This window comes from Crassostrea angulata, chromosome 6 (genome assembly GCF_025612915.1).
Source record: "Crassostrea angulata isolate pt1a10 chromosome 6, ASM2561291v2, whole genome shotgun sequence".
Lineage (NCBI taxonomy): Eukaryota > Metazoa > Mollusca > Bivalvia > Ostreida > Ostreidae > Magallana > Magallana angulata.
In genome coordinates this window covers 18,190,026-18,212,607 of record NC_069116.1, presented here as the reverse complement: position 1 = coordinate 18,212,607, position 22,582 = coordinate 18,190,026, and the positions used below count along the sequence as shown (strand labels likewise).

Below are 22,582 nucleotides of genomic sequence, written 5' to 3'. Positions count from 1 at the left end.
TTCCAAACAATAGCACTTTATTTCCACATCTTAAGAAAGACAATAATATAACATTATATAAATAATAAATTTACAGTGCATTGTTTCAATTTCTGATTCAACAAAACTGCAGACCACTAAGTCTCTTCCAATACTACCCTTTTTCTTTTCCTATGGTTTTTCACCATTTCTGATGTTTTAAGTTTTTCAGTTTTTCTTGTTTCCCAACACTGAAAATCATTAAGAGCTTGTTGTCCTTCCTTGAACAAAATTCTCTCTGATTCATCCAGTTTCTCCACAAGCTTTGATGTGTCTTCATTGAAACAATTTTGTGAACTGTCCATAATTTTTCTTAATCGTCCTTGAAAAGTCTTTAAAAAAAAAAGACAAAAATAAGTAACACCTAAAAACTTCAAGTCCTTAGATCCAGATGAATGATAGAATGAGAATAAAAATATACCTGTAATAGTGATTTTGCAACATCAGGTGTTTCTGGAAGCTCGAATTGAAGAAGCTGACTTCCATAGTTATAAAAGTAGGGGCCTAGTTTGTGTAGATCAACCATGGTTGGGTCTGCTGAGAAGATCTCTCGATAGCCTTCCTTGTACTGTTTGGGAAGGTCTACACTGACAATGTGTCGTTTTCGACTACAGAGTGCTCGCGCCATCCAAAATGGCAATTCCAACTTGGTTCCTGGCTGGAGATGTTCAGATTCTGAACTGCTGTCAAGGTAACCTGTTATAAGAAAGAGACAAGATATGCCAATCAAAACAATTATGAATCTATGTTACAAATAAGACTATGTATCTATAAGTGATAATATTCTTTATCCACTATAGTATAAGAAAATAAGACCTGTACAATGATTAACTAATTATATTTTGTTGCTAAATTATAGCATCACTTCCTAATGAGTGTTCTGACATTTTTCTATAAATCAGCAGCTATTCTCAATTGCTTTTCTATACCTTCGCTAGTAAATGTTTTCTGATGTGGTATCCTCCTCATAATTTATTCATAGAAATTCATCATTTATAAATAGAGTAGCGAATCAGAAACTTTTGGCTAGCAATAAGCGAAGATGGTCTTTATTCTATTCAGTTCAATTTTTTGACAAAAACATGTGGCAAAAGTCATACTTACAGTATACAAATATAATTAGTAATGCATAGCCCCTTAACTCCGTCACTACCCTAACTCCCTCATTTTCGGGAAACTCCTCGCCGTTTGAAATCAAGTGCGATTATGACGTCATTTTTTGCATGTCAAAAATCTTCAATCAAACGCCAACAATTGACAACGGTTAAATTTAAGAATGTGTTCAAACAGAACAAAATTTATTACACCATGTTCATTTTTTACAACAACAATTGCATGAAATCAGCTAACACTTTTTCACGGGTGCTCTAAAATAACGATATTTCTGACATGCGGGCCCATTGATTTACGGTGGTCATTCATTTTAAAAGAGGTCAAAATGAAGCATTTCACATGTAATTTATTTTTTATTAAAGTTATTAATACATTTTTTTCAGTCCGCAATAGCGTGTATGCACTACACTTGATGATAACGTCAAATCGTTCATGCCATAATTTTTGCCTTATACAGGGTTATAGATATATATACGGTATGTCGGTATTTAGAATATGCTACATTTATTAAAAATGTAATAAATTTATAAATAATATAACATAATTATTGATATGATATATTTAAAATATGTGAGGACAGTAATCAAACGGCATCCATAAATTCTCTTATGTTAAATTTATAGTATCACGAATATACAATAGAACGATAAAACATTGTTTAGCTGTGTGTTTGACTCGACTTACCTAGTCGGTAGATTGGCATCTCTACTTTGCATGGTAGTCTCTGTTGAGTTGATAAGATATCATTTATATCAAAGTAGTTAGAACCATCTATTGACATGATTGATTTCGCTACGATCAAATGTTCCGCCAATTGGTTATGTATTTTTGTAACTTCGAACCCGATGCTTTTATATACAAAAGGGCAAAATCATCTCACGGTATGTAGAAACATTCCCGTTTCCCGTTGGAATGTGTCATTTATAATTACACGTAGGTTTATGAACTGTTATACATGCATAGGCGTCGGAACCGGGGGGGGGGGGTTGGGGGTTGGGTTAGCCCCCCCCCCCCCACACTTTTTCTGCAAATGTAGACCTAACTATTAGGCACATAGCATCAGAGAGGGTTTAGCCCCCCCCCCCCCCCCCCCCCCCACACACACACACTTTTTATCGCCGGAAATATAGTTGTTCCTAAATTAGCGTTGAAAGATTGAGAAAGTTGGAGTAATAGGCCTACCCCCCCCCCCCTCCCCCCGGATTAGGATTTTCATGATTTTGGGGAATAGTTTTTTTTTCGCAATATACCTGAGGATTAGTTTAGCCCCCCCCTTTCAATTTGCTTCCGACGCCAGTGACATGTTATTACAAATGTCTGTTCACATACCAGTATAATCCTTTTTTATATATGTATGTTTTCTAGATACAAGAATTAAGACGAAGAGTTGCAAATGAAATTCAATTTGGTGATTTAGAAAATGGAGAATGCCAAGCAGAAACGACGAAGGGGTCTTTTATGATTTATATTTTAAAAAAAAACATTCTGTCGAAAATGGAAGATTTTAATTCAGAACTATAGCTTACGAATTAGGAACTTTTTAAAGTTACATCAAGAAAAAACTAAAGCTTTTATCTGAAAATTATTAAAACTCTCTCTCTCTCTCTCTCTCTCTCTCTCTCTCTCTCTCTCTCTCTCTCTCTCTCTCTCTCTCTCTCTCTCTCTCTCTCTCTCTGCAAGCACCCATAACATTCTATGAAGGGTATCCGGGTAGCTGCTAATCATCAAATCTAACACCCATCCGATCGATCACAAAATAAACTTAATAAATAAAATCAATTTACTTTTTAAAGCCATAAACAGTTTTTTTAAGTGAAAGCAAACCAACAGTGTTTGAGCGTTAGAATTTCAGCATTTTTTTTTCTTGAAGAATCTTTTCTTTTCTAAATCTTTATAGAGGTTTTTATAATAAGCAATGTCTGTGATAGTTTTGTTATCATCCACAAACCCATCGGCCTCTAGTCTTTACAAATCTACGGGTATGAATTTAGGCATTTGGTAGTAATGATCAAGTATTCAATTTTTAGGCCACACCAATATAATTCAAGTTCTTGTTCGTTGGAAATCCGTTGAGCAAATTAAGGTACGAGCGGGCGAGCTATTAACTGTTAAATAATAAAATTATTATTTTATGTATCAAAAATTTTTAGGCGTACATAAATGAATTTATGAGGACGGTTATATTTTTTCAACTTGTTTCTGATTTATAGATTAAAACTATTTAGAATACGAAAATAGAGCGGATGTAGAACAGAGCAGAAAACAAACATCACAGAATCTCCTGGATGCGGGAAATTAATGACTTTGTAAAGTTTTATTTAAATACGAGCGTGCGGGGTCCGACGAACAAGGAATTATACTGGTGTGGCCTTTAAAAGTGCCATTGTTCTGACAACTTTGTACTATATTGCTCTTTTCCCCTCGGGATCGGGAAGCGTTAAAATATTTAGAAGTACACAGAACCACGTGAATTCGTGAAACAGTTTCAGAACTTGACAGACCGTCTGGACCCTGGCGACAGAGAATTCAGTTAAATTTATTTATTGTTTGCGGGTAAGTTAATAGAATCACATTGTGGGTGAGCAAGTATTTTACAATAATCAGTTTGTCATCTGATACATCGATCTAGAGAAGTCTGTATGATAAATTTAACCCCGTTGTGGTCAAACAACATTGTTGTCAAAAGCAAAACACAAAATGCAACGTCAGTATGCTTTTCTCCGAGATAATGACACTCAGTAGATCGACCTCATAAACATGATCAAAGCACATGACCTATACATTTGACAACATTATATCCCTCATCCCTTCTTATGCCTACTGGTACATTGTATAAAAATTCAAGGTGGCATGAGTGTATCACAGATGTACCGGTTTAACATTTTTATATACCGATAGCTCAAAGCAATGGATCTAAGGCAATGTATTCTGTCTATGGTTGTAACTTCTTTGTTCTGATAAATATTCACTAGTTTTGTCATTCTCAAAGACTGCCTATGGTATGATAATGATATCACGATGTCTTAGAACTAGATGAAACAATATACTATATTCTGTCTTAAGTTTCTGCTTCCACCACTTTTTGCTTAGTATTTTGATAATCAAAAATACCTTTGTGCCAAAACTATGTTCATCCACTAGAATGAAAAAAGTCCAGATTATCTGTTATGAAAGGCCCCCTCTACCGCTTCATGTTTCAATACACTACCGGAAATAGAAAGTATATGTGGATTTTGCATTGCAAACGACATGAAAAGTACCCAGATGATAACATTGAAAAACTGTGCAAGGTGTCACGAGTATTTCTGAAGAGAAGATGTAAACATTTCCCATTATAAATCTCTGTAAGAAGTTTTTTTTACATGTATCAAATTCAATTGTACTTCTTTAAAGGTATCTGTATGGTAAATATTAAGATGTTAACTTTGTAATTTATACTTGACAAACTTTAGTCGTCTATACTGGTCATCTAAGTTTTGGGTAAATTGCATGTTCTTATAATTCTGACAGGTACCGTATAAAGAGTTATTTTTGCCCCATGTTTTTCTCTCCCATCTACATTTGCAAACGGATTCACTCAGTTTTAAATCTGCCCAAACACAGTTGTGTTAAAAGAGAAATTGTTTGAAACTTTTGAATTTGCCTAGTCATGAATTCCCTGCTGACAATGAGTGCCAAAGGGGCATAAATAAAAAACCAAACCCCAAAAATGAGGGTGAACAAGACAAACCAATAATTTGTCTGAATCCAAGTTGAAAAAATTTAACACAGACCTCAGCTCCAATCCACTTTAATTAATTAGGCTAAAAATAACAAAAGAAGTAAGAAAGACAACTCTGTTGGTCTTGTGATTTCCTCTATCAATAAACTCATTTTGAAGAGAACTGAGATTTATAGTTTTCTTTAAGAAATTGAAAGACAACATATCAAAGTGCTGGTTGTTTTTATCAGAATTTTTCATAGTACAATATTTTTCGTTCATTTGAAGTATGATATTGTTAAGATTTGCTGCATCATGATTTAATTCTGTCCATGCTTTTCATGACATCCTTCCTGCAGGCTTATTTTTCAAAGTTTATATATAAGTACAGTTTTGAGGAATGCCACTTAATCTTATTTTATGTAGTCATCTTGATTTACATTGATGTGACTGTCTTTTGTCAATATTATCACTGGGAAGAAATAACAAAATCTTATGTTTTCAGGTACAAGACAACAATATTAGGGTCATTGCTCTATACAGTTCCCAACTCTGAGAGTGCACAGTTTAAAAACAAAAGAGTCAGTTTTTCACAACTCAACCAATTTTAACCAAACTTGACACAACAAATTACATATTCTAGGTTAAAGGGCTGGGTATGTAAAAATAAATGATTCCTGTCCTATTCAGATTGACTGTTGCAAAATTGCATTAAAGCTTATGCATGTTTCCATAACTTAAATTTACAGATTAATGTAACTGGAATAAGTTACTGGTAGTATTTAGTTTGTAAATACCTGGTATATGCAAGTCATAAGGCAACTATCCTATTTAGAATTTTGTTCTAAGCTGTATGTGTTTGTTTTGTTGTCCTTGCTACACTTTTATTAAAGATTGTACTTTTGATTAAATATTGAGTTGTCTTAAGATTTCAATTTGATTGACTCATAACTGAAGAGAGGATTTATTTTCCTCTTTTTGCTTATGAAGATTATTAACAAATGTAGTTGTAAAAACAAAATTAATTCTGATTGATATATAACAGTAACAGATTTTGAAAATTGATACAGAGTTTGTTTGATGTGTGCTAAGCTTACTTAAAAAAGAAATTAATGGATTTTCTGAAAGGAGATTTAGGATGTAAGAATAAAGTTCTTGTTCTGAGTTACAGGTGAATGTTATCTTCTAGCTTTTAAATTAAAAGGCTGTCACATAAAACCCAGAGCAGCCATTAATAACAGAGTCAGGGGGGACCAGTTTCTCAGTATTTTCAAACACTTTCTGGAAGGAGGCAATTTTATTTCTTGAATTTATCAACCATTTTATTACCTTTGAAAATTGGTTACATTTTGAATGCATTACGGGCTCGTTTGCACCCTCGCTAAGAGTCTTTTGAATGAGTAATCTCTTGATAAACACAACACATTGCATGTTAGACTGATTTACTACAAAACGACAGACTCGCAAAGGTTCGCTAAATCTTATCCAGGAAATTGACAACAATGTAGCCGTGAATAATGAATTCTAATAAACTTTTTCTGTGTATTCTCGAGGCATAGTAGAAAGCTATTCATTTGGCCTATGCTCCAGAGGATTTTGCTTGTAAACTCCAAGTGTTAGAAGACATTAAAACACCAGGTACGGTGTAAAATGTGTATTTGATTATTCAGGTGACAGAGTGAGTCATCTTCCAATTATTTTCAGCACACAGGTATCATTGACATAAAAGTTCATCTGTGAATGAACCTGTAGAAATCGTCCCCTGTGATGTAGACTCGGGTTCCAGGAGGGTGCGCTGAGTAGAACCTTTCATGTTGTTTGTAAGGACTTAAAGACTCATTCCCGAGATTGATTGATACCAAGTGATACTGAAACCCCTGGGTAAACATACTGGTAGTGTCGATACAATTCCCTCCGATACTCTACCCACTCTTTGAATCCTTGTCATGTATCCTTATTTTCTTAGAGAGGGTGCTTGAATTTGTCATGGCATTTAAAAATTCCTTTGACATTGATTTATTAGAAATGCAAGTTTCTTTCAAATTAATGCATGCATGTTTGATTGCAAACAAATTTACAACAGCTTGCATATCAAGGGTTATTCAGGCAAGGGCGCTACGTAAAAGTACATCATTTAAACATATTTGACCAGTGCTAACACAATTTTTACAATTCAGAGACATTTTTGTTTCCTTCTGTTGTAATTTTGGAATAGAATTCAGGTTTTGCTCCAATATATTAATTTCTCACGCTTACTGGAGTTAAATTGAGTACCTTATCTCTAAATTTTATTGAGTATTTTTGATAAGATGAAGACAATCATGCATGCTCTTGTAATCTTAATTTCCAGTCAATGAACATGCAATACCTTGATTCTCCTTGTTTAATTAGACTTCATGAATTATAATTGAGCAAACTAAAGCCAAGTACGTTAATTGTTATCTTCCTGCAAGTCTGATGGCTTCCTACTAGTCTGCACTTCATTACCTTAGCATGCACATGTACGTGCACAGGGGCAGCCAAGGGATATTGTTAGAAACCACTAAGCACAGGTCAGTCAGTGCTGATTCATATTCAAAATGATATGAGAAAAAAAAATGCCACTTCCTGGGGCTGTGATGGACATTTTAACTGAAAAGAACAACTTTTCCATTTGAAAGGAATTTTAGTTGTAATCTAATGTGAGGAGATGACATGACATAATTATCATGCATAATTAGCAAGAGAATGTCTTTGAAGTGCAAATGTCGCTGTAGATATAATCATCACAGGTCACTTTAACGTGGGGGCTATGAATTTGAATGTTGTAATTCTGCTTTGAAATCATAGTTGTCACCTAATGATTGACAAATTGACAGATATGTGTTAATAAGAATCCATCTCAGTTCATTTCATTGTATATTAGCTGTAGCTTTAAGAACCTCAGGTAAATTACATTTAACTTAAAATTATTTACTGGAGTTTAAAAAAAATATTTAGATTTAGTTTGATTGCTGAAGAACAGAAGAATTACAGTTGAATTTGGCAGAGGTACAGAATCAACATTGGTGTATCAGCTATAACCTGGCTCCACCTGTACGGAAACTTGTATATGCACCTTACCTCCAATTGAACCACTTCACTTAATGGAAAAAAGTTGAAAAGAGAATGTCATTCTGTACAAGCCATTGTATTGTTGCATATATTCACACTTTAAAAAAGTTCAGTAGGTACTTATATGCATATCTTTATCTTGGATCAGAATCAAGTAGAAGTTATGTCATAAAGGACAGACTGTTACAAGACTCTGAGTCACATCTAGGCTGTCTACCTGTCAATCTATTATCTCAGAGAGAGAGAGAGAGAGAGAGAGAGAGAGAGAGAGAGAGAGAGAGAGAGAGAGAGAGAGAGAGAGAGAGAGAGAGAATGTTTTGTTAATATGAACCATTAGGTATGAAAAAGATTAGAATATTCATGTACATGTAACATGCATTCTTTAAGTTGGTAAATATAATGTTGAGTTCATGATTATTAAAAGTATCTTTCAGAATAATTATTTAAGATTTGAACTGAGTGGAAGCAAATCATTACATACAAGTAGAACTAATCAATTTGAGTGTTAAACATGTCTTTAGTTGTTATTAACTTCTGGAGTTTAAGAATTACATCCTGATTTTGGTGGTGCCTGTATGTAAGAGAGAGAGAGAGAGAGAGAGAGAGAGAGAGAGAGAGAGAGAGAGAGAGAGAGAATAATTAAGAGCATTAATGGTGATTTTTTATGGTATGTGGTTAAAAATCATCAGTTTTCTGTCTGCAAAACAATGAACAATGGTTGTTCTTGTAATCAAGCTGAGTTTGTGGGGTAAAGCAGCGAATAAAAATAGGTCCTCTGGAAGCTGAAGAAAAACGGTTTCTGGTTTAAAAAAAAACCCAGCAGCAACAAAGCGGGTAATTAGTCATCAGAGATTGTTGGAAATATTACATAACAACAAAAATATCTTGTTCTGACGAAAACAGGCGTACAAACGCTATGTATTATATTTAATGCCCCAAAATATTTGTTTTACGGCCATATTTATCAGAGGAAATTCTATAGTTTTCCGCAACAAAGGTCCAAGTTTAATGGAGCAAAATTCTATGTCGGTGTTTTATTTACAAATTATTTCTGTCGTTTCGAATTATTGCCCAGCTGGAGGTCATTTTTTTTCTCTTCTACCTTTCTCAAATTCTCTAAACAGTGTAAAGAAAATAATGGACTCCAAACACAGCCCTGTGAGAGATGGGAGAATAGCGGTCTCTGTCCGGTACCGAGGGGTCCGAGCCGGGCGGCCATTGTTACCCTGTCGGGTGTTCTGATTTATGACTAATTACATTATTAAATTTTTATGACTTGTCAATCCGATTGCTACACAGATAAAGCTGGTTGTATCGGGGCGTTTTGTCTCTCTATGAGTTTTTATAATAAGATGTAATTCCTCAGTTTATCAAATGTCAGGCAACCGAAAATGCTTGAAGAAACACTCAATATAGGTTTTATTTAGTCAAGGAAAGACATGCATGTGTAGAAATGTTTGCGCCTTTTGTTTACCTAAATGTTGAATTTTCTTCCAAGTTTTTTACAGTCGTACAAACAGTTGATTAGACTTTGTAGTGTAATCGTATACGATTAGTTAGTTATCAGTTAGTTCCGCTGAACATCTCAATTTTGCACTCTTTGCAGTGTCTTGTAATGACCCGTGATCATCAGAACTAGTGTCTGAGAGAGAGAGAGAGAGAGAGAGAGAGAGATTCAACAATAAATCTGTAATAGCTTTTACTTCCATTTTGAAAGATTTTACATTTTTTGTAACACATGTATATCAATACTAAACATAAATTCATAAATAATACAAAATAAGCTGCATTTCATAAATTGTATTGTTCTAAGGAACGTCAGTTCTTATTCACAAAAAATAAAGTATCTTCTTGCAAGAGTTTGTACCACTGTTCAAGACTAAATAAATGAAGAAACAATGGGTTTTCTTCTTGAAGACTCTTCTGTGTCTATTGTTAATGGATACCAAAACAACGCAGTTTTGCTATAGCTTAAAACCACTTCAGACCAAATGAATTGTGTCACTGGTTTGCTTCTCTTTATGTCTAAATAACACGTTAAACTGCTGATGAACAAGAAATCTAGGTTTCTTGCTATCACAAGACAGGACATGCACACTGGTGTTTATCACAGTGTGCTTCGATTGAACATCCTATTTACACAAAAAGAACAGCTATACTTTCACCACATTGTCAGTTCTACAGGATGTCTGTTCAAACAGTCAGTTGTTCTGCTTTACTTCTCGAGAAACATTGCGTACCATAGCGAGCCTTTGTCCCCGTAAGCAACGATGATACGGGGAAGCTTGCCGTACATTTGCTCTCGCTGGATAATTTTTGACATATCTTTCACCGATAACTTCGAATTAAAAAGCATTGAATTGACTTTGTCATTTACGAATACTGCTGAAAATTGCGGTTTCCCAAAATAGTCTGCTTCGTCCAAATAAACTAGTTTCCTCTTGTACTTTGCGTTTCCGGTGACCAATTTATTGAGTCGCGACTGTGTGATGCCCTCGTATGACCGATAATCTTTCTGGGACTTCCTGTTCTCGTCCTCCTGAAGAATGAAGCTGACCAGACCGTCCACCCCGTTATACATCAACGATTGTGACGTCGGAATGTACCCTTCCTCTGCGTACAGCTCAATGAGCTTCTTGTATGACTGCGTGTAATGTTGTAGACCATATCGGATGACGGTCGAGTTCGAATAGGAGTTCTTGCGGAATACAGCCAGGAAGACGGAGCCACCGTGTGAGTGGGACATGTAGTTTTGTAAGTAGGTCAAGTTGAAGCCCGATTTTTCCAGATGCAGTTTGTGTTGCGTCAAAGTCGCTTCTGTAAGTCCAGGGGTGATAAGAACCTTATCAAATAGGGGTTTTTCTACTTTTTGGGCAATGACTACAAAATAGGTCTTCTTTTTATAAGAGAAACCATTTATCCATTTGATGTCGTAACGAAGCAGGGACAAAGCACGAGCATAGCCATGGAGATGATGTTCCTCAAGCTGATACTTAACAACTTGCTCAATTTTCCCATACTTTGTTTTAACGTCGGCCACATCGTCCAAAAATAAATTTTCATCGGACCAAGATTTTTCGGCTTTCACCAGATTGTGGATACTGCTTTTGGTAGGGTTAAACATTTGGCCAGTAAAGAAAGCGGCATATGCCGAAGGCATTCCCGGAGCAGCATTCGACTGTTGCGTGGCGGCGTCTTTAACAAGGGGTCCATGGTGGAAAAAGAGCAGATCATCCGTGAAGAATTCTCCCTCAATCCAGATTGACCCTCGGCTGTTAACGGTAAATGCAGCGCCGATCCAGCTGTTGCTATGCTGAACCGGGACTGCTGAGGGTTTCGCTATCAAAGAATTTAGGGATTTGTCGGACAAGATCTTGAAGTCTCCAGATCCATCCAAACAACGAGAAAATCTCATTATATCGTACATGTTAGATTCCCATCCTAAAGCGGGGCCGACAAATTCAGGGCTCACTTTCGCAACATCGCTCATAAGAGGTTCGTTGGTATCGCGAGTTTTGGCAAACACGTGTGGTCTACCAATTTTGGTGTACATCATTCCACACGGAATCATCACGTGCTTTTTGACGTACTCGTCATAATCAAAGTCCGTAATCATTTCAATGATTTGACCGAGAATGGAATAGCCAAGGTTTGACACTGCGGACTGGGTTCCGGGTGTGAAGTCAAGAGGTCTGGACATCATGAAGCGAATGACCTCGATCGGAGTTGTAAGTTCCGGAAGTTTCATTTCCGCTGTTATATTTTCAATGTTGTAGCCGTTTGCAAGGAGAGCGGAGTTGAGAAGCGGTTCCATCAGTTTGGATTTGGTGTAGTCCCAACCTCCCGTGTGACGTAATAGATGGTCGACGGTGATGTCATATAGCCGTTGATCGACAGTTGCTTCATCCCAAGGTTTGAATGCACTAAGTATACCACCTTTTCCAAAAACTTTCGCATTAAGGTCCAAGGAACCGTCTTCCACCAGTTTTAGTATGGTTACCGCTGTAAAGGCCTTGGAGAGGGAGCCTACCGGAATCAAATTGTGGACATAGATATCTTGATGTTCGTGGTTTTTGCCATAACCCTTAGCAAACGCTAATCTGTCCTCTATCATCACACCCACTTGTCCACCTTTGTATTCATTGTCTGAGATGAATTTCATAACAGATCTATCGAAGTCTGCGCTCGGCACAACTGCGGCTGGAATTAAAAAAAGATCATTATAAGATCATACCGTAGACATTTTCATCAAATTTATTATTGCATATTTGCAGTATTAGTTAGCCTTTGCCCCATGTAGCATTGTATTTTTTTATTGCAAATGTTTCCAAGCGAACGAATTACTATTATTTTCAAGAAAACAATTCTTAAAGGTTAAAGGCCAGAATAACCCATGTGCATGTATATCTATTCATATACTAGAAGTACATGATTTTAAATTTATTTCATATTTGCTTTGCAGAGAGATATCTAGCCATATAGTTTCACCGGAGAACAATAGATTTGTGAAGGTAGGCTTTTAAGAGTTAGAGACCCCGGCTTTAATTATTCTACAGTTTGCATTTGATACGGACTGAAGTCTTTCCTGAATAAGAAGTCGTCTGATACGATTGTTGTTCTACCTCCCATATGATTGTATCTAGCGTTGACTTTCAGCCGCCCTATGGAGAGACCTGTCTATTTACCGTATCGCAACGAAATGAGACGAACTCGACACTTAATGTTGGAAAAACATGTCAAATATTTCACCAGGTTTTAATACACTGCGTGTACCTTAACTGTTGGTAATTGTGGTGGCTAGCGTGGAAATTGACGGAGAAAATCCATTAAATGGGAATTTACAGTAACGTGAACCATGTAGACAAAATACCTGGTGTCCCGAAAAGTCAGAAATTTAAACAAAAGTTACAAAAGATTTCTTGTGCAACAATCTTATCTCGTAGGTAGCGATATCTTAAAGACATTTCTCAGTGCAAGGCTGTTGCATTGGGATATGATACTTGGAAGTAAAAAAATGTTTATAGTTTGGACTTTTGGTTTGCTTTAATTTTGCAGTTCCAATTTTCCAAGGTTTATTCTTTTGGCACTTGTAAAACAGCATGTTTGTATTTAAAGCATTTTGAAAAGTACAAAATTTAACAAAAAGGTTTAATTTTTGCACATGAAGGACGAATGAGTCAAAGTTTTGTCCATGACCCCGGGGGCTAAGGTCTACCCGAGGGGCACACGCTTTATAAGCCATGCGACAAAATAATATTATCTTGACTTCTCTTATACAACGTTTATGTTTTCATAAGATTTGTGTATCGTGGGAGATTCTACATGAAAACACAGTGAAATTCATAGCCCAAAGACGGATTTACCGAGGAACTTCGATTTTATATCAAAACACTGTGTAAATGATACATCACTTTGTTTGCACAATTGCAAAAGTCTACAAACCACGGTAGTAAAAACACATTCTTAGGAATAAGCCTGTGTTGTGATCTGCCTCTGTTTTCTTTTTTCAAGTCCTAATATTATCGTTGCGGCACCTTTGCGAAAGAACTTGGTTTTTACAAGAGTGACCTCGCTGTGGAATTTTATTTGGTTAACATAAACCTCTTATAGTTCGTTTATTGTCCATGTGTCATTTACCTCGATTGAAATGAGTTTCAATCCCCCCCCCCTTTAAATTGTCGATGAACTGTTCTTAAAGAATTTAATTATAACTATTTAGTCCTATTTTTGACAAATAGCAATGAATTATGACAGGTATTTGAAAGTGAAAGAATTGGAGTTTGGTTTTAGGTTATATACCCTTCGTCGTCCTTTTGACTGTAAATGGCGCGTCAGTTTCCCCTTACCCTGAATATATATCAGACACATGTGGGTGGAGTTTTGGGCTATTTACTCAATAAAAATGACAAAATTTGTTCACAACAAACTTTGTTAATATAGCTTTTATACATTAACCACATACCGATGGAAACATCGAGTTTGTATATAAAAGCCCCCCCCCCCCCCCTACAATGTTTGGCAAAGCCAAAAAAAAAACCCTAAGAATTTAAACTTGTTCTCGAAAGCAGGGCTTGACAAAAATGATTGTTATGCATTTTTTGTAAATCGGTGTAATAATATATTTTAACAAATAATACTGGTCAAATTAGAAGTGAATTCCTTTTAAACAAAATATTATATGTACAGTACTTAGAACACTAATGTCTGATGTAAGATTTATATTTTCACAGTCAAACTCATTCGTTGACGTTCAGAGAGAGAGAGAGAGAGAGAGAGAGAGAGAGAGAGAGAGAGAGAGAGAGAGAGAGAGAGAGAGAAAGCCCCAAACTCTTACGGTTTTTTTAAATGAAGAATACAATAGTTTTTTTCCGCTACCAAATAGCTTGCGTTGCCTTAAAATAATGTTTAGCTGCATACAGTGCAGTCTCAAGTTTTATTTTATCTGCATCAAACTCATTTATTCTGTTGGCTCTACCTTTAAATTGATAAACCTTCGGTTTTGTTTAGAACAATATGGTGTTCTAATTCATGCGCTATGGGTAAACACATTACGTCAGAAAAGTGCGATTGTATTTGTTCAGACAATAAATGAATATGTGCATAACCGTAGTTTTTCTTGTTGTGCATTCGAATTAATCAATTTAGCAGTGTTTGTATTTAGACAACGTTTAACTTGGGTAAGCGGTCGAGTAGCTAGTAATTCAATTAAGTGAACAACACTTTAATGTTTAACTAAACAGAAGAAATGGAGTGCAATATTATATAAATAGGGTTTCCGAGGGGTGTCAAATTCAACTGTTACCCTTCCAAACAGGCACTATTTATTTTATTATACTGAATGTCTTAATTTTTAAAGAAAAATTAGTTGCTTTTATGTAGAAATGACGTGAATTCTACGTCGAACCGTACGCGCATAATTTACGCACATGTAACAATTCGTTGTGTTAACCGTTGCCAGGTCTGTTGCTAACGCTGAGGGTAATAGAACGGATTATCAACTGCGTCTTGACCAATCAGATTTCAGTATTTAACATGAAAGTATAACAAACTATAGTCTGTCCCAAGATATTTATGCTGCATATTTGAACGATTTTTAATAAAAATACACATACCTGTGACTGAAGTGCAATTAAAATCGATGAAAGGGAAAATTCCCAAGATAACTTCATTCACACATTATCATTTTTCCCTCGTAAAAATTCACAGGAACGAAAACAGATTTCCTACGGAGATTTATAATGGGGAATGTTGACATCTTTTCTCCATTCGGAAATACTCGGGACACCTCGCGCAATTTTTCAAGGTTATCATCCGGGCGTCTTCATCTTCTTGGCAATGGAAAAACCTCGTAGACTTTTTATTTTTAGCCGTGTACTGATACCCGACAAGCTAGAGGGGGCGTTTCAAAGGGGAAATCTTGGGATTTTTTCATACTATTGAATGAACATCGTCTGAACCAAGAGGTATTAATAAATATTGAATAATTTAAGAAAATATGCGGCAAAAATATCTTGGGACAGACTATAGTATGTTACATGTAAGAATGGAAATTGGGTTGGTAAATGGTCCCGAGGAGTTCCAATCGTGACAAGCCGAAAATTTGTAGCCTCTGTATTTGAAGTAGTGGCACTTGTCATTCGGATATACCGGTAGAAAATCCACGACAAGGTTCTTTCCTAACCTTATTTCTCAATATTGATATGAGTGAAATATTCTCGAATAGATGTAAATAACAACATCAGGCCCAACTTTGTTTCAAACAGAGACATTATTATACAAGCGAATCTCAGTAATGTGTTTTATATGAGAGAATTAAACTTTTCCTTTGTTCATAATTGTTCAATTTTTAAGTTCATTTTCTCTTTATTAATCTTATTGCCAAACCGCGGAAAGAAAATTTTCAAAGTACAAAGATTTTATTAGTTTTCTTCCACGAGAACATTTCATTTTGTAATGAGCAAGCTAGATTCAATTTTTAAGAAAAATTGGATTGTGTACCAGCTTTTCGCCAAGAAAAGAAAGTTCTTGCATGTGCGCCCGCATGAGAATGTAACATGCATTAACATTTCCGTGCGTGCACGAAATCAGGTTGTTTCAAGAGAAGTCTTGAGGTGGCCTCGACGGTAAACCCTCCCTGTCTCCTGTCGGTTTCGCTGCATGAGTCCTCGCGTGCTTGAAGCCTAAACTTTGAGGCATTGACGGTCCCCCTGCCGGAAAATTGAAACGTCAGTCTTTGATAAGGGTTTAATATCGCATTCAAAATTAGGGTTTTATTGGCATGTCGATTCACCAAAACGACAATAAATTGACACATAGATGTTATCGGGATCTCGTGTGTCAGTCCTGTTTATGCCATCTTCTCATTTGGTATGCTGTAATGCCCATGTGGGGATACCTTGTGAATTGTTATCAACATATTTTTAAAATAAAAAAGCACACACGAAAAATCTGATAAATTGTATTGGGGTCCTCGGTCAGGACTAGGTATAGGGACCGTGTAACGAAAGGTCTGTGTCGTATTTCCGTGTGCTTTGTCGCTGTCTCCACAGTTATAGACAACCGTAAATGGACCGAAGCAAGCTCTGATATGCGGGACTAGACCTTATTAAATTCTGTTGTTCCCAAACTAATTAAAAAAGATAACTCATCCACAAATAGGCCATTATTCATATTTTTTGGTCGGCATTCCATTCACAACCGAAAATTCATAGTTAGATTATTTTTTCGGGGGGGGGGGGGGTAAATGAAGTATGCTGGCCAATCGAACTGACACATCGTGCTCAAAATATTTTACAACCAATGTTGAAAGATTTTGAGGTATTTCCGATGAAGATTAAAAGTTTTCTTTTTTTCGCATTAGAAGCGGAGGACAAATACCTTCGCATGTAAGCGATACACTGGGTGGTACAGTCTTATATCTGACACCTCATTTTTTGTCTAGTTTTCTCAGTTTATTTTCCAGGTGTTTCAAATTACTCAAACTTCACTCCGTTACCTGTTTCAGCGAAAACAGAGCGATAACAGGTTCATCTAGCAACACCGGTACACATTTATAAAAGTTTGCTATTTTAGTGCTAATGAGGGAGAAGAAAGGAAAGATAGACTTTTTAATGGGTTGCATGCCAGCAATTATCGTTTTACACTTACATACAATTAGCAGTGATACGCGCTGCGTAGAATTTCAGATGTTTTCCGGTTTTTTTTGTATGTAAGTTTTAGACATGGGGAGAAACTGTCTTGTAGCAGTCCCCGCCTCTAATAGCTTCAGGAATGTTTCACAGAATTATATTTTGTGTAACTGAATTAGAGAAGGTTATTTTTGGTATAAATAAAAATGCCCAGAAGAAAAAGAATGTGTTCCGAGGTGTTTCATCTATAACATTGCACGTAGACGAGTCTTAATTAATTTGGTGGATACAAACCAACCTGTGAACTTTTATGCTGCATTTCAATAATTAAGACGGAAGAGAAAATGTGACATATACATGTAGGTAAAAAACAAGTTTTCGCTTTTATTTTGCCCTACACCAGCACGTTCGACGCATTTGCATCATGTGTATTAAACGACAAAAAGTCGGTTGCAGTGATTATTACTTTCTGTTGACGAAAAAAAAAATTGTAAAATAGTAAATTTTTGTAGCTCCGCTTCCTTAAAAGCCTCTCAACATCAGAAATTAATAATTGAATTTTTTTCTCTTTAAAAATGAGGTATATACATGGATATGGTCATTAATATCGTTAAAAATGCATTAAATATTCCGTCGTATTTAATACAATGTTTTCTTTATTATTTCCAATATTATTCGTTGATAACATTTTTGTAAATTGTGTATATTTTATGAAAGTTATTGTAACAGTTTTCCATTCCTCAGCTTGCAAATAAATAGTTTGATTTTTAATCGGAGAAACGAAACGCCAATACAATGTTAACGGGGTTCTTAATGTCATATCATTTCCATAATTCATGAGTTTGAATTTTGTATATCCATTATTCATTTTTGACAAGGTTGTAATACTTACCTGTACATAAGCCAGCAAGACTGAGGACAAGTAGAATTTTCATTTTAACACATAATCCACATGTAATAAACCAAAAATGAAAATTCGAACGATTTGTGAGAGAAAGTCGAGGTAATCCACAAGTTGTTGAATAGTTTTAAAGTTACACCATTATGTATTATTTTCCCAACGTAACTAATCAAATTAAATCCAGCATATTGCGTCTAGAATCCGTGATCTCGCTCCTTCAGTAATTTTCACGCAGTGAGATATGATAATATGCATACGAGTCACGTGGTCTTTGACGGAACTGAGGACCCGACAACATTTACCATTCACAAAAGAGCTACATACCATACAAGAAACATTTAACAAACCATTGAACACTTCGACATTTGACTGAAAAAAAACTTAACTGGGGCATTTAAAGGTTGGGTAGAGGATATTTATCTGCTAGATGTGCGTTTGTATACTACAGTGTACAATCTGCTGGCGCTGTAGACAAAACATTGCAAACTTAATCACTGTCGTTGAAAGGGCATCTGTTCTCTTGCACAAATAACTGCAATCCGTCTTATTTAGAATAACATTTTAAAAGCAAGCATAGATGAAAAGGTTTGCTAGTAAATATTTTGGTATATTAACCTTGAATAATGTCAAATGTGTGGTTTTATGGTGTTTTGGTCTTTATTTTGGTATTTCCAGTTTGTGAAAAAGCACTCTTGCATACAGCTGAAGGGTCATCAGTATGTTAAAAGGCACCCAGTAATACCCCAAAGTCGACCATGGCCAGGCATTTCTATTTGGGTTCATGTTCTGTGCATAATGTGCACATCGACACTTCCGTTCAGCTCATTAACTCGGAGTAAAAAAGGACATTGAGGTTTGAGCTTGAAGTACACGGTAGCTTTGAGTGGATCAAATGTCCCTCCCGCAGTGCATAAAGTAATGTATTATGAAGCCGACTCAGAGATATCTGACATACCGGAGAGCCACCCGTAGGACTGCATATCACCTGTCCACATTGATATTCCTCTTATATTTTTTTCATCCAGACAAAAGTTTGTGATCACTCACGGCCTTTTCCTAAGGATTTTTGTTCCCCTAACTGTAGTAAATATTCTTTTAAAGAACTCCGATGATGTTATTTAGGTTCTTGTGATCTTTTAACATATTGAAATTGGTATAAGATATTATATAATGATGGAAGAGAATTGGATGCGTTTTTATACGTCTATGTAATTATAACGCAAAAGTGCTAGTCTGCAGGGGGTTGTAATTTAAGGAAGGCGTGACGGATTACAGCATAGCTAGAATGGTTTGGGTAGAGACCTAAGGTTTCACAGTTTGTCTCAATATCACCAGTTAATAAACGCTGCAAATGGCGTAAGGTTATCATTACATACAGACGATTAGGGTATCGGGTGAATTAGGTAGAATTGTAACTAGCACTCCACCCAACTGCTCTATTTAGGTCGACACACAGGCACACAGACAAAGGAATACATTATAAATGAGAAGGGGTCTGTATGCGTCTCACTCAACTCGGTTCTATTGATAGTTTGTGTAATTGCTCATTTTTAATAGATCGATTCTCATTTTTTTTTCAATCTTTGAAATCTTGTTAAATGCCGTGTCGACCTGTGTAAAGTTTAACACACTGAAAACCTTTTCTTTTTTTTAAAGGAAAGCATTTCAGAAATTTAAATTGTCAACTGAATGCTTTTGATCAAGTAACGGTGTTATAGGGTTAAATAGAATCTGTACCTGTCTCTTGACGAATAACTTTTTAAAAAAAGAATCGTTTTCAATCGGAAAAATAATTAAAAGGAGGAAAGGTATTTCTTAAACATAACAAAGGTGTAAAAATGACTACATCAATTGAAATATGGATGTAATAAACAAAAATTCTCTCATTTCGATGATAACCCCCCCCCCCCCCTGCAAAAAAAATAAATAAAAATAACAACAAACCACAACCAATTTATAATGTGAGAACTTTCATATCAAGACATTTAATCAAATTGCTTCTATTTATTTTACAAAATTACAGAAAACAAGGTTCTATTGTTTTTTCATGCTGATATTTTTGTTTTTCCAGACACCAAATATATCGATGGGCAGGAATAAACAGAAAGACAAACAGAAAGGGTCGGGAAAGGGTAAAAAGGAGTCTGCTGTATTCAAAGTGGCCGGAGTGAGGAAACCCAAGATCAAGTCGGTCAACACCAACCTCAAAAAGGTGAGGGCTGTGTCTGTTGTATATAATTGAAAGGCAGAAGTTAGAATTTGACATAAATAGTTTCAGAGCGAAGTTATTTTTGCTTGAACTGTGTACATCATAAAGAGAAATTTTCACTCTTGTCTTCTGTTATTTGAATAATTGAAAGCTTTAATTTGTGTCATTTATTAATAGAATATTTCATTCATGTGGAGTTCGATTTGGGTTTTTTTTAATGTTTAATTGGATGGTAGAAATGTCACGTCTTTAACATATAGAGATTCATACGTTATGAATTGGACTGGAGTTATCGTGTCTCGGGGCGTTTAGAGACGATGTATAGCTACCGTGCTTTCGTCAATATTCGTCGAACACCAATTTTTGCGGATTTCGTTGCAGAGCTGTTCCACGAAATCGAATGTTCTTCAAAGTATGAAACTTTGTATCATATATTAATACGACCATTGTCCACGAATTTACATATTCTCGAAATTTGATGCCCTCGAATATTAATAAATCCACAGTATTTGATTGGCTAACACTAGTTTAAATGGCAGATGGATTAATAGTACGTCATTGTTGTTCAGTGAAATTTGGTAGCTAAATACTTGATTGATTGCGTTGTATGGTAAAAGTTTTTTCTCTCTCTCTCTGTAAAGTTGTATGTTAGCTTTAACTGGCTAAGTGGTGAAAATTTTTCGTCTCGACTTAAAGATTTATGGCTATTTTGTTGGTTGGTATTACACATATATGCCCTTAATAGAAAATAGTTCTAGAGAACTATTCAACCTTTTACCTTTTATTTTTTTTTTCAGTTGAACTTTAAAAATAAACAGAAGACAGAGGATTCGAACAAAGTCTTTAATTCCGTGCAAGAATCCATTACAGAAACAACAAAACTGACCAAAAAGAGACCTATTTCCAAGGTAAAAAAGACATCCAAGGCCACAACAATATAATTTCTTGTTCTGCGGATATCCAATGAAAAAAGTGCGATTAGGCGAGCGATTAAATAATAAAATTATTTTTTATCGTAGGAAATTTTTTTAAACAGTACATAAATAAATTTGTGCGGACGGTTATATTTTTTCTACTTATTCCAGATTTATAAATGAAAACTATTTCAAATACGAAAAATAGAGCTGAAAGAACAGAAAACAGCGCAGAATTTACTGGATGCGGGAAATTATTAATATTATTTGTACATTTTTATTATTATACATGTGCGAGCGCGCAGGGTCCGAGAACGAACAAAGGAATTATATTTGTGTGGCCAAATGTGTTCTTGATTGGTATTAAAGTTTATTTGAGAAACAGTAAGAGAAAATGGTATAATTTCTCGGGCCGATTTTCTGAATTGGGAATGCAACATGTCCTTTTATATATTTGATTCATTGCTCATATCTATATAAAAGACTGAAATAGCTTTAAATATAGAATAATTAAGTCTATAAGACAGTGTGTGTATGCTATAAACTTGACCCCATTTGATTATTTTCCAATTTATATCATTCATTGAGAATTATGTTTAGATCCAAATGACTCTTTAAGGAGGGGGGGGGGGGTATCGTTGATAACATTCTATATTACAGATCTGAAGCTTCACGCTTTCCACCCCCACCCCACCCCCCCCCCTTTTCTCCAAGAACATCATTATAGCTTCATAATACAATGGGGTTTTAAGGATGCTGAGCGGTCAACAAATTAACAATCTGCCTTAAACTTTGACGTATGATATTTTTGGCTATAAACTATTATTTAGTAAAATAAAATCAAAATATTTGATCTTTGAAATTTGAGAATTTTACTATATCTTTATACAGAGCTCTTTATCTGATGGAGATAAAAATAGCCTATATAAAATGGCCATGACCATCCAGCCGTTTTAATAACGCACCAGTAATCGCTTAAACAGTTGTAAAATCATGAGCCTAAAGGAATCATTATAATTATGTGTTGATCTTTGACATATTATACATTTTGGCCAAAGTTTGTTGAAATGTCTCATTCGAACATACTCTATTTGGCTTAGGTATATAAACTTTGCATTCTTATTTTGATTGTCTGTGATTAACTGATCTAAACATCAATCAACTTTTACTCTAATAATTGTATCTATTTACTCTATCATCTTCAGTCATCTACTGCAAAGAAACCTTTACCAGATATGGATGAAGCAGCTAAACAATTTGCTCAACTTTAGAGCTCTGCTCTCTGGAAAGGGACATAACTCAGATGGATGAATCGTATCAAATGTGAAGATAGAAAACATATTTTAAGATATGGTGGAATGTCACATTTTATATTAAAGAGAACTGTGTACAGACATGTGAAATAACAATATTTAATAATTGCTATGAAAATCATAAATATATTGTACAGTATTTTTTACAGCAATTAAATTTGTTTTGAGTTTCTTTTTTTATTGTTATTATTTA

The 22,582-nt window shown here is 35.3% G+C and overlaps 3 protein-coding genes across 4 annotated transcripts; 1 reads left to right on the top strand and 2 right to left on the bottom strand.

The window, feature by feature from the left end:
* LOC128189143 (DNA replication complex GINS protein PSF3-like) lies at positions 1–1,973 on the bottom strand. The gene is made up of 3 exons (XM_052860628.1): positions 1,816–1,973; positions 440–714; positions 1–350 (listed from the first exon to the last, which is right to left on the bottom strand). Exons 1-3 carry the CDS (start codon positions 1,910–1,912, stop codon positions 117–119), a joined length of 606 nt encoding a protein of 201 aa, XP_052716588.1. The 5' UTR covers positions 1,913–1,973; the 3' UTR covers positions 1–116.
* A 1,569-nt stretch (positions 1,974–3,542) lies between these two features.
* On the top strand, positions 3,543–22,561 carry LOC128187279 (uncharacterized). 2 transcript variants are annotated; one of them, XM_052857600.1, is made up of 5 exons: positions 3,602–3,684; positions 12,387–12,435; positions 20,025–20,165; positions 20,960–21,070; positions 22,282–22,561. In XM_052857600.1, exons 3-5 carry the CDS (start codon positions 20,040–20,042, stop codon positions 22,345–22,347), a joined length of 303 nt encoding a protein of 100 aa, XP_052713560.1. In that variant the 5' UTR covers positions 3,602–3,684; positions 12,387–12,435; positions 20,025–20,039; the 3' UTR covers positions 22,348–22,561. The 2 variants fall into 2 exon arrangements, with proteins under 2 accessions (XP_052713559.1, XP_052713560.1); XM_052857599.1 differs by lacking the exon at positions 12,387–12,435 and having other exon boundaries at positions 3,543–3,684.
* Positions 10,082–18,295, bottom strand: LOC128187276 (uncharacterized). Its single transcript, XM_052857594.1, has 2 exons — positions 17,945–18,295; positions 10,082–12,124 (listed from the first exon to the last, which is right to left on the bottom strand). The coding sequence occupies exons 1-2, from the start codon at positions 17,985–17,987 to the stop codon at positions 10,140–10,142; spliced, it is 2,028 nt and encodes a 675-aa protein (XP_052713554.1). The 5' UTR covers positions 17,988–18,295; the 3' UTR covers positions 10,082–10,139.
* Positions 22,562–22,582: the final 21 nt, after the last annotated feature.